The sequence below is a fragment of the Gobio gobio genome (genome assembly GCF_949357685.1).
Source record: "Gobio gobio genome assembly, chromosome: 20".
NCBI classification, from domain to species: domain Eukaryota; kingdom Metazoa; phylum Chordata; class Actinopteri; order Cypriniformes; family Gobionidae; genus Gobio; species Gobio gobio.
Window position 1 is genome coordinate 22,059,930 of NC_137113.1, and position 12,681 is coordinate 22,072,610.

Genomic DNA, 12,681 nt, shown 5'->3' on the forward strand with positions numbered 1-12,681 from the left:
CTATACGGAAAGGTTTTAATTGTGAGACAAAGTTTTAATTGTGAGCTATATAGTCACAGTGAGATTTGAGTTTGCAGTTGTGAAATACAGTCGCAATTATGATAAATAAAATTGCAATAACCTTTTTTTTTTAATCTGAGGCAGAAATTAGCTTCCACACAGAACAGGATGGCAGTACTTTAAAATAGATTTGAACCTGCTTTGCCACTTCCCAAATCTTAAAATTTTGAAATAACAAATTTTAGTTCTTCTTTTTAATAATGAAGAAATGACTAAAGTTAACACCATAAGAGCCTGTGAGGACTTGAGAGAGGGTTTTATAGTGCTGTGATAAAGGTGGCCTGATATGATAATAAAGGGAAGAGCTATTGATAGCCTGCATCACAGTAATATCACAAGGTCCCATGACTCGGTTGTCAATTGGACTTTGCTGTGCCTTTTAATCCTTTTCTAAAAACAGAACGCCTGTTTTCTTCTACTTTCGTCCTCATTTAATATAAATCTACTCATGTATCGCCATTGGCTACAAATACTGGCCTTAGAAATACAAAGTCTGGCCTTGTCCTTTATTTACTCTACCTCCGCAGAGCGCCTCATCTCCATCGTCAGTCAGTCGCATAGTTACATGACGTGAACATGGGAGCACTGCTCAACTCCCGATGATCCTTCAGAGCCTACTGGAAAAGGGAAAGAGCAGCTACCCGTGAGACTGGAATTCGCGGTTGCTAGGAAACGTGTCGGAACATGAATATCACACGTCAGAAAGCTCAGCACGGTGGTAAATAGTTCTCTGAGATGAGATGCACACATATCTCCCTCGATACAGCGAGTCGCTAATGCTTCATTGGCCTCCATCGCTTCGCATTTGTTTGCATTGCGAATGAGTCTTTGCTCATTCCTCAAACTAGCAGTTACCTACACGTGATTACTTCAAAAGGCCCATCACCATTTGTGCACAGCCTGTTAACAATGAAACACTCAGGCAGTGTTTGCATTTCAGCCTTGCAGCTACAAAATCTGTTGTGTATCCAACATGGGGAACTCTGGCAACTTTTCAACAAGCCCTTTTAAGGAGACTGCAGTGGGCCGATAGAAAAGGCTTAGCAGAATAAGGACTCTTTGAGCAGGAACAGAATTAGCCTGCTACAGGCCTCACCAGAAGTCCTAGAGCAATTTTTACAAGAACTAGATATTAAGCTTTTTGAAGAGCTGTGCCGTACACCAGCATGTTATAAAATGTTGTTTCAAACAGTAGACTAAGCAATCTCAGTGCTTCAAATGTTTTATTCTTGTAAGTACTTTGAAGTGTGTTATTTTCAATCCAGTAAACAGCAGAGCGATGGTCAGCCAAACAGATTGTCATCATTTCCAAACAAAGCTAAAAATGTATACAGAAAATTGCTTGACTTTCCCTGAATTCAAAATTATGCAAGACTAATCAAGTCATTAAAAGGTGTCTAATTAAAAGCTAATTACACTGAAAATAATAGCAATGACAAGTGGGTAAAACCAACATCATGTTACTAGAGAGTGGGCTGACAATTGTATATGCATTTTAATAACAGCAACATAGCTTGTTAGCCAATGCTCAAACAAAATACAGAGAATTCTCCATTTTTGATTCCAACAAAGCAAAATAAAAAGGCAGGGAAGCAGTTTTTGGGTAAATTGTTAATTTTATTGGAAAACAAATATACAACTTGGAATGGATTCTGAGGCATGGCTGTGCCATAAGCAGTTACAAAAGAAAAGTGACTAATTATAAAGCATAGTAAGAACAGAACAAATACAAAAAGATTAGAGTGTATGAGAACCTGGCGATAAACCCGTTAGTATTGAATTCAAAGATGTTGCAATAGTGCAAAGCTGAGGACTTTTCCCATTTCTATTTATACTCAGTCCATTGTCCATGCAGAGTTGCACCTCCACATAAAATCAAAAGAGAGAAAAACAAAAAAAAAAAGAGTCATGCCAAAATTGTTGAATAGACGCCACACTGTCAGTTAGCTGGACCCTTGATGTCACCGCTTGTCAGGTGGGCAGGCAGACAGAGCAACAGAAGGGGAAAGGGGCCTGTGCGTAGTCAGTATCTGTGCCTATACGCATCACCTGGTCCCATAACTGCTTCCTCTAACAGATCGTTTACAATGGTTAGGAGTTGGGGGGGGAGGCATGAGCACTCAAATCTTATAGTATACATGCAAATCCTTTGGACAGCAGGAGAGGGTGGGATTAAAATTAAACATTTTACAGAAATTAAAAACAAGAAAAGGCATATAATTTTATACAAGAAATTCTGTACAAGGCCTTCACTTCGCTGTCATCATCTGTACAAATTCTGCAAAGAAAGAGAAAAGGGGAAGTTTTAAGAGTCACTGTAAACAAACAAAACTCAACTCCGAATCAAGTGCCATTCAAATGCAGATTATGCAAATTACTACACTCACCTTCATAATTGACCTGACCGTCTCCATCAATGTCTGCTTCTCTAATCATTTCATCCACCTCCTCGTCTGTTAATTTCTCCCCCAAGTTTGTCATCACATGGCGCAGCTCAGCAGCACTAATATATCCATTCCCATCCTGACAAAGACCAGGGAACAACGATCCATCCGAATTATTTTAAGTGTAGGAATGTTACTAGCAAAGCCTTAATAGCAGGTTAAATGAATGCAACAGTTCTTCAGAAGCCTTACCTTATCAAAGACGCGGAAAGCTTCTCTGATCTCCTCCTCGCTGTCGGTGTCCTTCATCTTTCTTGCCATCATCGTCAGGAACTCGGGAAAGTCTATTGTTCCATTACCTGATAAAAGAGCAAAGTACACAGGCAGATAAGTAACAAAGCACTATAAGTGAAGATAATGTTTTAATCGTGATAAAATACTTTAGCCAAATGGTTTCAAGTCATATGCAAATTGGATCCTACTCGCAAGAGTTAACATCATGCTGATGGCTAATGTAGCAGCAAAAATGTGTCCTCACCATCTGCATCCACCTCATTGATCATATCCTGCAGCTCCGCCTCTGTAGGGTTCTGGCCAAGAGAGCGCATAACAGTTCCCAGCTCTTTCGTGGTGATGGTACCATCCCCATCTTTGTCAAATAGCGAGAATGCCTCTTTGAACTCTGTGAAAATTAACAGTAGAGACAAAATTTTTATAAACAGCAATGACTTTTCCATTTGAGCAATAAACAAAAGTAACAGGTAAAGTACTTTGACTCCATGTCAAGCTTTTTAAATAATATATTACTTGTGGGCATTGTGATTCCACATAGCTTAAAACATTTTGTAGATCCTATATGCAATTTGTCCTATATGCCATGTATAACATGTTAGAAAAGGCCAAGTTCAAACTTTAAAACAAGCTCCCAAAGCAAATAGTAGCATTTATTACATAATTGTCTATAGCCAAGACCAGTAACAACAAACGCCTTCATAGATAAATGACTAGGATGACAGGGTGCCGTGGAAGACACACAAACACCCCAGAGCGATAGCAACAACCGGCCACTAGTACTAGTTAAGGCCTTGAGTAACCAGACCTGCCTCGAGCACCAGTAGTTAAATGCACAGACATGCAAAACAAGATCACTTTGTATAGATGCCTCAAGTACTATCTAGACTTAATTTCACGAGATAACATTTTATACGACGGTCCAGCAACTGTCACTGATCAGTTTCAAAAAGGAGAACTGATCCTTTCAGGCATAGTCAGGACAAAACTATAGTGACAAGTGAGACTGCATTTCAGCAGTGCATGCATTTGCCCAGCGGTCTGAACACTAAAGGGTAATGTAAACTCCCCTCTGTGCCAACACTGTCCATTGCGTAGTGTTGATGAGACTATTTGATACTTCCTTTGATATGACATCAGACATTACAGATGCACAACCGGCTTTCCTCTGTTACACAAAACATTGGCCCATTTCAACATGCAATACCATAAACATGCAAAATAATACTAAAACGTAAGGAAGTGCATTTGGCTTTTTACAGTATCTGTTTTTGTTTGGTTCCCTTTTATTCAGCGAAGGTTATGAGTCTTCACATTCAAGGAGGCGATAACCCATCCCTGCCCACAGATTTGACTAAGATACCACCTTAAAAGGCAAATTATAACAAACTAGAACAGCCAGGCTATTTCAAAACGCCACAAGCCAATGCACACACTCTGAAGGGGTGTGTAAGCAAAGCAAGTAAAAGGACCTTACCGGCTATTTGCTCCTCTGTGAGTTGATCTGCCTGGGGATGGGAAGAGATGCAAACAACCATATTAATAAATCATAGGTATAAGAATATACTCACTACAAATTCGTAGTGTTTTGGTACTCTTGACATCAATGCCTAACAACCCGTGTGAGACCAAACAAAGACCTCAGACTCCCTCCCAGCCAAATGTTACGACACCACCTTAAGAGAAATAGAAAGTCTCAACACAGCGACGGTATTTAGACACTCCTAACAACAGCAGTTCACCCACCCACCTGATTCCTGGTATTCGGTGAACTATTCCCTCGTGGCACTATAAGCAGTCATTTTAGATAGTAATTTAACCTTTTTACGGTTGTACTCCTGTGCTATAATGCTCGAGTAACCCATTAAGACGTAACGTTAACTGCAGGCTATTTCACAACGAGCCAATTTGATCACTACGTTGTAACATGCATATATGCACATGAAACTAAATAGATATAAGCAAAACGTGATGCTGAACATTACGATCACTAAGATGGTTCAAGAATTAGAATAAATAAATCATCCACGACTTTATGCACAAAAAAACCCACAATACACGTTGTTTGTTTAACCGGCTACTTTTCTTAACGCAGTCCGTTATAGGACCGCGCTGCAGCCCACATGTGATGCTGCCCTGTCAACTTAACAACTAACCTAACCAACCAGGATAACTTCGGTACAAACCCAGAGCGTGTAGAAAATAAGCAAATAATGTTAAAGGTTGTATAAACTGTGACTTGCGGAATCCCATTAACGTTACCAAGTTTTGTAATAACTACGATCTGAATAGGAAACTGAAAGTAAAGGGGCTCAAGCACACCCATGAAGTTTAGTGTTACTTCCTCCGCGGAATTTCTTAGGTTTAGCCTGTGATATTTGAGAAAAAAAATGACAAAATGTAAACCAAAAACCGAGGAGTGCGGAGCGGCGTGAATATTCCCTCAGTCTCTCCACTGTACGCGAGTGGTAATTTGGCGGCACATTTCTGTTAACGCCTGAAAATTATCCTTTTTATATTTCTTGACTTCCTTGCTTCCGCACAGATATATGTAAAGATTACATATATTTTAATTAACGCATATCCATCATTCATTAGAAAGATTGGTGTGCACTCACCATTTTGTCTTTTTCTCTGTCCGTCTCCCTCCGTCTCCGTGAAAGATTCACAAATGGTGGTCAGAATATTGGTATAGACCCGCCTCAAACGGTCGTACATAAACACCTCCCATCTTCCTGTATTTATCCGCCGAACGCACTGCATTCTGGCTAGGGGTGCATCGGAAAAACCGCAATATTTGTCCATGGACCTTAAACAAAGCTTGATTAAACGTGATGTATGTCATTCTTCATAAACAAAATAGTATTTTACTGTGCTATCGGCAGATAATGACGCAAAAGTACAAGCGGGACTATCTGACGGCGGAAGACTATCTGACCGCGTTTCGGTTGTGCGGATGACTCTGATTGGTGCGTTTGTACCTGCAATGCGTCACTCCCTGGTCACACACTGTAGAATCTGCCCGGTCGGAAATGCCATGTAACAGGGATGAAATAGGGAATCACCTGAGCTGTTGTGAATTCCACCCTTAGGGTGCCAAAATTATAGTGTTTATCTGCTGGTTAAAAAAATAAATAAAAAATATCAATATAATGTAAAATAAATAGATATTGCTAAATAAATAGATAGTGGGGGGCCTGGGGGCCTTATATTATAAGGAATTTTTTACACAGATTATAAAACTGGGCTGTAGTTTATGTACATATTGTGCAATTCATGAGCATTTTTAGATTCACAGAACTTTAAATGTGCTTTAAATGTGTATTCAAAGGAAAGTACAACGTTGGTGTAACTATTCACAACTAAGGCCCATTCACACCAAGAACAATAATAATGATATTAACTATAAATTAGCTTCCACACCAATAAACAATAACATTCTATTTATTGCAAGTGCACGCAGCAGTCTGCCAAAGTCGGCATGAAACGAAAGCGGTGATAGTCTTTTTGTCCCTATTCTGACATATGGCCTATCCGGGTGAAAGGCTTCTCGAACAAAGAAAGAAAAAAAAAGTATACGGGTGGGACTTTATTTTGTCCATTGGGAAAGATTAAAGATTACAGGGACACATAAAATAAATAAATAATAATAATGCACAGATAATTCATTTATTTGGCCTATAAATATTGCAAAATGTTGATGGTGACTGGAAATGCTTTAAAGATTGTGAATGGCTTTCAATGCTTTTATCGTTCAGCTGGGAAAAAATCATTCTGAAAGTGATTCCAATGATTGTTCCTCTGTGTTGTTCCCTATTCTTGTAATTTTAGAACAATTATTAAAACTTTAAAGATATCATTATTTATCATACTTGGTGTTTTACAGTGGCCTTTCTAAGATATTCCATCTTCATGGGTTTTACCATGGGTTTATCAAGCTCTTAACAAAATATCTGAGTAATATAATTTACTTTTAAGACGTATAGGCCTAATGATTTTATGAATCAACAACCAAAACAATATAGGGAAAGCAAACCAAGGTATGATAAAGAAAGTTTGATTAATAAGACCACACAAAGTCAGTAATATGGCACCAAATGCCGACATCCAGATCCTGCCTTGTTTATCAAGGCTTATACTCAAGCTTCTAGCCAGCTTCTCAATGCTTGACTGCCTTAGCTCCAGGCCACCTGTCTCTGGCCATGTCCCAGGTCTGTTGGATATTGAAGGGATGAGAAGACAGACTGTTGCTGAGGGGGGGTTGAGGCATTTTCATACCAAAAGAGCAGCAGGAGCAACTGTCTGAGATTATCTATGAGTGAACAACAGTCCTCAGTATTGTAAATGTGATACATTTGCATTGTATTAATCTTAGGTGCTGTTGGATCATGAAGTTCACTATGTTTTCCATGCCTCTGGACCCCCTCACCCCTAACCGCCACCACCACTAAAAAGAAAATGACTGAATCAAGCTTCCTTTTAAGAAAACAGTTACATCTAAAACTGTCTATGAACTTGGGTGGTTCCTGCATACTTGCCTTTCCCAGAGGTTGTAAAACCAAGGGAAAGAGTGAATCATGCATTGGTTACACACAACACATGCATCATGTGTGCTTAATGCCTCTTTCAGGTTACCAACAGTTTCCGCACAGTCTGGAAGGGTGTCTGGTATCTTAAAACACTATATTGTTAACTGGAATAAAGCAAGTTTAAAGTTACTAGAAAAGTACAAAAAGTACTATAATAATATATACAGTAAATAGTTCTAAAATTACACTTTTACACACTGCACTGAGAATGTTATATGATTTGGACAGCATAGTGTCATAAAATATCATGACATTAAATATTATTGTAAACAGATATATGAATATGGAACAATGTGAATATGGCATTGTCATGATCAAGTTAAACTGAATTCATTCACTCAGGATTTTAATCTAGTAAAATGAGTGCAGGTAAACCATGTATTCTGGTATTGCTTTTAACTATGCCAAGAACTTTGGTAATAAGATGCCAATGTCTGTGAATGGGTAATCGAGGACATAAAAAGCCATGTGAGACACACAGATGGTTGATAATCACTGGTATAAAGAGTCCCTGACCACTCAGGTGTTTACTCAGAGCGAGGGCCATGAAACTGAAGACCTATTCATTCTTAATGCACATTGAGGGCTTTGTAGCAAGCACTGGCTGACTTCGCAACACCAGGCTCCGGTTTCCCAACATAGACCTGTGTGTGGCTGTATGCACGTGTGTCTGTGTATGCGTATGTGTATGTGGTTGTGTTCACAAAGCTGTACATAAAGGAAAAAGAGAGTGACTGAGATTCTCTTTCCTTTTATAAGTATCCATCTGATTCCCTCTCTCTTTTTTGAATGACAGCCAAAAGTTGAACAGTGAAGGCAGCAGTTATCAATGTTGGGCACACTTCACAAAAAATTGAATGATACATGGTAATTATAGGCAGGATTTATACCAAACTGACACTGGCTATCCATCAGGAATGGAAGGAGGATGTTTCAAATTCAATTCTGGAAAATTCAATTCATATTTTGCCACTATGGAATTCACAAAGGCTTGAATCTTGACTCGTAATAGATAAGCTCTGGATCTTTGGCAGTAAAGCCGATTTAAAAAGGGGATTTATATTCACATAATCTACCACCTGTGTGAGATTTCTCAATAAGAACAATACCTAAATCAGAATTAAATGGACAGAAAAATAGTATTTTGTACAAAGGCTTTTTTTTATTAACATCAGGAGCTTTAAGAGATCAGTGATACAAAAAAGCTTAATTATGGATGGTTTTTGGAGCTTAGTGTTCAGAGAGATTTGGCATCTTCAATTTCAATCTTTATAATGGAAATTATTATATGTAATGTGGTAGATAATGCAATCATTTTAAGTCCACATTATTCTTTATGTTGACACAATATATCTATAAAAGAGGCAATATAATATACTGCCTGAATGCATGACAACCTTTGTGTAAACAAAACAATACATTCAATAATAAAATCCAAAGAATACATGACTGCAGCACTAAATAGGATTAGATTTAGAAGCACAGATTTTCTATCTACAAAGGACATACATTTTGTCACATCATTTATTGCCCTTTGCAGATATGCAGAGCTCCACGGTTAAAACAAACCTCAAGGATAGCTTTAATTGCCACAAATAAAATGCTCAAACACGGGGGGTTAAAGTGCAACATAACTGATATTGCAACAATGATTAATGTAAAACATTTCAAGTCACGTATCCAAAGTAAATAATGGTGAAAAAAAAACTAGTAACCTCAGAACATGCTGATTATAGGGAACAAACAAATGCTAAGTTGATTGTTCAAATTGATGAATATTTATACAGTTCAATATGTTTACCTTAAAGTTTCTTGGTCAGTAGTTGTGCGTCTAAGACATTGTAAAATGCTACCTGTAATTCAAGTAAAGCAGAGGCTTCAGTTTCACAAAAAGCATTAATATTTAACCACATATTTAGTGAGACCTATTTGACATCAACGAACCCTCCAGATAATTAACACTTTAAAAAAGTGCAATACAAGCACATTCAAAATGAATTTTACATTTTATTTAATCACACGCACTTAGATTCGCTCTCTCTCTCTCTCTTTTTTGACTCCAGACGGCCCAGTTTTAGACAGCTGATATGCTTGACTTGGCTGTTCTCACACACAGGCACTCTGTTCAGTACTTACTGATGGCCAAGTTACTGAGATGCCATTTAGCAGATAACAGCGAGAAGACTAATATGCACATCCACGGGTAATTACTGACATATGACTCAAAGTAGGAGCTGATAGCTTTTTTGGGCTGGTCCTGACCTCGTGTTGTTCCAGAAATCATTTCTTTATTGCTTTTTGTTGCATTTTGTGCTGTATATGACCTTAATGAGATAATATATATATATATATATATATATATATATATATATATATATATATATATATATATATATATATATATATATATATATATATATATATATATATATAAATAAATAAAAATCAGCATACTGTACTTTAAATATATTGTTTGTCAAGTAAGTTCAAGTAAGCTTTACTTGGAAAACTTTATTGGAAAGGGGTTAAACAATGTTTTTCATGCTTGTTCAGTGAACCATACACATGCACAATGTGTATGGAAAATGTGTATGTGGAAAAGTCCTTAAGACACTAACAGATAACAGGCGGTATTAAAATTACAGTTACAGTAACTTAGGACACTAAAAAAGACCGTTCTACTCTGGCTACAATGAAATCTCTAGCTTGTAACTTGTCTTGAAAAATGAAGACAATTTGACGGTTGTCGTAGGAGAAGTCACACTGCAGGACTGTGCCAATCTTCTGACACTGCCAGAATTTCGTCTGAGGTAAAATTTGATCGCAAACTTTAGATTTTATCCTAGGATCAGAGGAATCTTTAAAGGAACACGCCAACTTTTTGGGACTTTAGCTTATTCACCGTATTCCCCAGAGTTAGATATGTCCATACATACCATTCTCATCTCCGTGCGTGCCATAACTCTGTCTGACACACTCACTGCTAGCCTAGCTTAGCACAAAGACTGGAGGTAAATGGCTCCAACTAGCCTACTGCTCAATAAGCGACAAAATAATGCCAACATTTTCCTATTTACATGTTGTGATGTGTATAGTTACATCGTGTACTAAGACCGATGGAAAATTAAAAATTGCGATTTTCTAGACTGATATGGCTATGGAACTATACTCTCATTCCTGTGTAATGATCAAGGAACTTTGAGCCGTACCATGGGTGCAGCGGCGCAATGATATTATGCAGCACCTGATAATAGTCCCAAGCGCTCTCTGTGCAAGCAGGTTGTCACGTTGTAGCGGACCCTGTCCGAATGATGGCCAGACTTTACTGATGTTTCATGGAGTTTATTGAAACCGTTTGATCTCCAAAAAAATCACTGTAAGAGCTGAACAAATAAAGCAAAGAAGTGCGCATTAACACCTCGTACACAAACTCTCTCTCTTCATAGCATTATCATTAACATACAGCTAAATACACAAAAATACTAATTACGGATGACAGTAAACAAGAACATACACACCTTATGCCTTTTCGGGGGGATGCTTAACAAACTGCAAACTTTAAATCTGCCTAACCACTCTGATGAACCGTGAGCTCTCACTATCTTTCCGTAGACTACAACATCCGTCAAAATAAAAGTCCCTACTTATTAAGACAGATAATGCAGACCTTTAAACCTATTTAAACACACAGAAATGTCAAAAATGTACACAAAAAACAAATTATAAGATAAATCACAATGAAGTCTGTTACACGTTGGTTATGTTGATGGACGTTAGCCTATTTTCAGGTGCTGCATAATATCATTGCGCCGCTGCACTCATGGTACGGCAGTAAAATTCATTGATCATTATGCAGGAATGAGAGAATAGTTCCTTGTCATATCGGTCTAGAAAATCACAACTTTTAATTTTCCGTCGGTCTTAGTACACAATGTAACTATACATATCACAACAGGTAAATAGGAAAATGTTGGCATTATTTTTTAAATTATTGAGCAGTAGGCTAGCTGTAGCCATTTACCTCCAGTCTTTGTGCTAAGCTAGGCTAGCAGTGAGTGCGTCAGACAGAGTTATGGCACGCACAGAGATGAGAATGGTATGTATGGACTTATCTAACTCTGGCGGATATGGGGAATAAGATAAAGTCCCAAAAAGTCGGCGTGTTCCTTTAAGAATTTGCAACATTTTTCTCATGGCCAAGAAATCGTGACCAAAATCGCACAGTGTGCACCCGGCTTAAGATAATGTGTGAAGCAAGTGGTGGTTTGTTGTTGTCTCACTAATTACATCATCCGGTTCGACGCTCCTATAGAGCGGTGCAGGTATGACTTTGTAGGTCAAAACGCGGAAGCGAGTTAGCATTTTAGTACTTCTGGTTCCATAGTCTCAAAATCAATTCTTTTTTTAATGTGATTTTGTTTAAATGGCTAAAATAAGGTTTGTGGTGAACACAAGCTCAAGACACTTTCACATTTTATTCTACGACATAAAGTACATCAGTATTACCTGTACGCGTCTTGAAAAAGGCGACTAAATGGGATTACAATGGCTGTCGGGGACATTAAATTGTCATCAAGCTGAACAGGTAAGCTCAGTCCGCTTTTACAACCTCATTATGCTCATATAAATTCTAGCTCTTATAAACTATTCTAACTCAAACGGAAAGAGTTGTCAGAAGCTTAGTGATGGTTACGTTGAAATCGAGCAAACGTGTAGTTTGTTTATAGCCCACCTTTAGCTTTTGACTTCTGGCGGCTGCATTTACACTTCAAAATTCATAAAAGTTGTTTTCATCTGTGGTAATTATCACAAAACGTGTAAGTATCATAAACTTTTGTTGATCTTGTTTTTTTTTTCGATAATTCAAAAGCCTATGGGAAAATTCTATTAGGTTTTTGACGAGGGAGCCAGTGCGATGCTAACTGCCAGTTGGCCTACAAAGTGACAGCATACCTGCACTCTACTGGTTTTTGAATTTACGGTTGTCATAGAAGCCACACTGCAGGACTGTGTGTCAAATCTTCTGACATTGCCAGAACGTTGTCAGAGGTACAATTTGATCGCAATGGTCATTAATCGGCTCGGCTGTCTGTGAACATGTCAAACTAACTAATGATCAAAGACTTCAGATTTTGACCAAGGATTCAAGAATTCTTTTAGGATTCACAAAACTGGTCTCATACAGTGTGAACCCGGCTTAAGATGCCTAGTGCTACAGTGAGACAGAAAGGACAGCTGATTATTCTTGCAGTCCCAAACCACATGTAACCCCCAGATGTGTTCATGAATTTGCAAGTTTGCAGGAAGAGTAGAGTTACATCTCACACCAAGAACTGGTAAATCTGCTGCAGTCCATG

The 12,681-nt window shown here is 38.2% G+C and overlaps 1 protein-coding gene across 1 annotated transcript; it reads right to left on the bottom strand.

Moving 5' to 3' along the window:
* Nucleotides 1-1,656: 1,656 nt before the first annotated feature.
* calm2b (calmodulin 2b, (phosphorylase kinase, delta)) lies at nucleotides 1,657-5,687 on the bottom strand. Its single transcript, XM_079846337.1, has 6 exons — nucleotides 5,354-5,687; nucleotides 4,213-4,243; nucleotides 2,983-3,126; nucleotides 2,697-2,803; nucleotides 2,448-2,583; nucleotides 1,657-2,338 (listed from the first exon to the last, which is right to left on the bottom strand). The coding sequence occupies exons 1-6, from the start codon at nucleotides 5,354-5,356 to the stop codon at nucleotides 2,310-2,312; spliced, it is 450 nt and encodes a 149-aa protein (XP_079702463.1). The 5' UTR covers nucleotides 5,357-5,687; the 3' UTR covers nucleotides 1,657-2,309.
* Between the last annotated feature and the right edge of the window lie 6,994 nt (nucleotides 5,688-12,681).

What these genes read in the sequence shown, in the direction of transcription:
- calm2b (XM_079846337.1), bottom strand. An exon ending in CACAGAGGAGCAAATAGCCG is followed by an intron (nt 3,127 to 4,212) that starts GTAAGGTCCTTT and finishes TAATTTTCACAG; the next exon opens with AGTTCAAAGAGGCATTCTCG. An exon ending in CGGTCAGGTCAATTATGAAG is followed by an intron (nt 2,339 to 2,447) that starts GTGAGTGTAGTA and finishes CTTTCTTTGCAG; the next exon opens with AATTTGTACAGATGATGACA.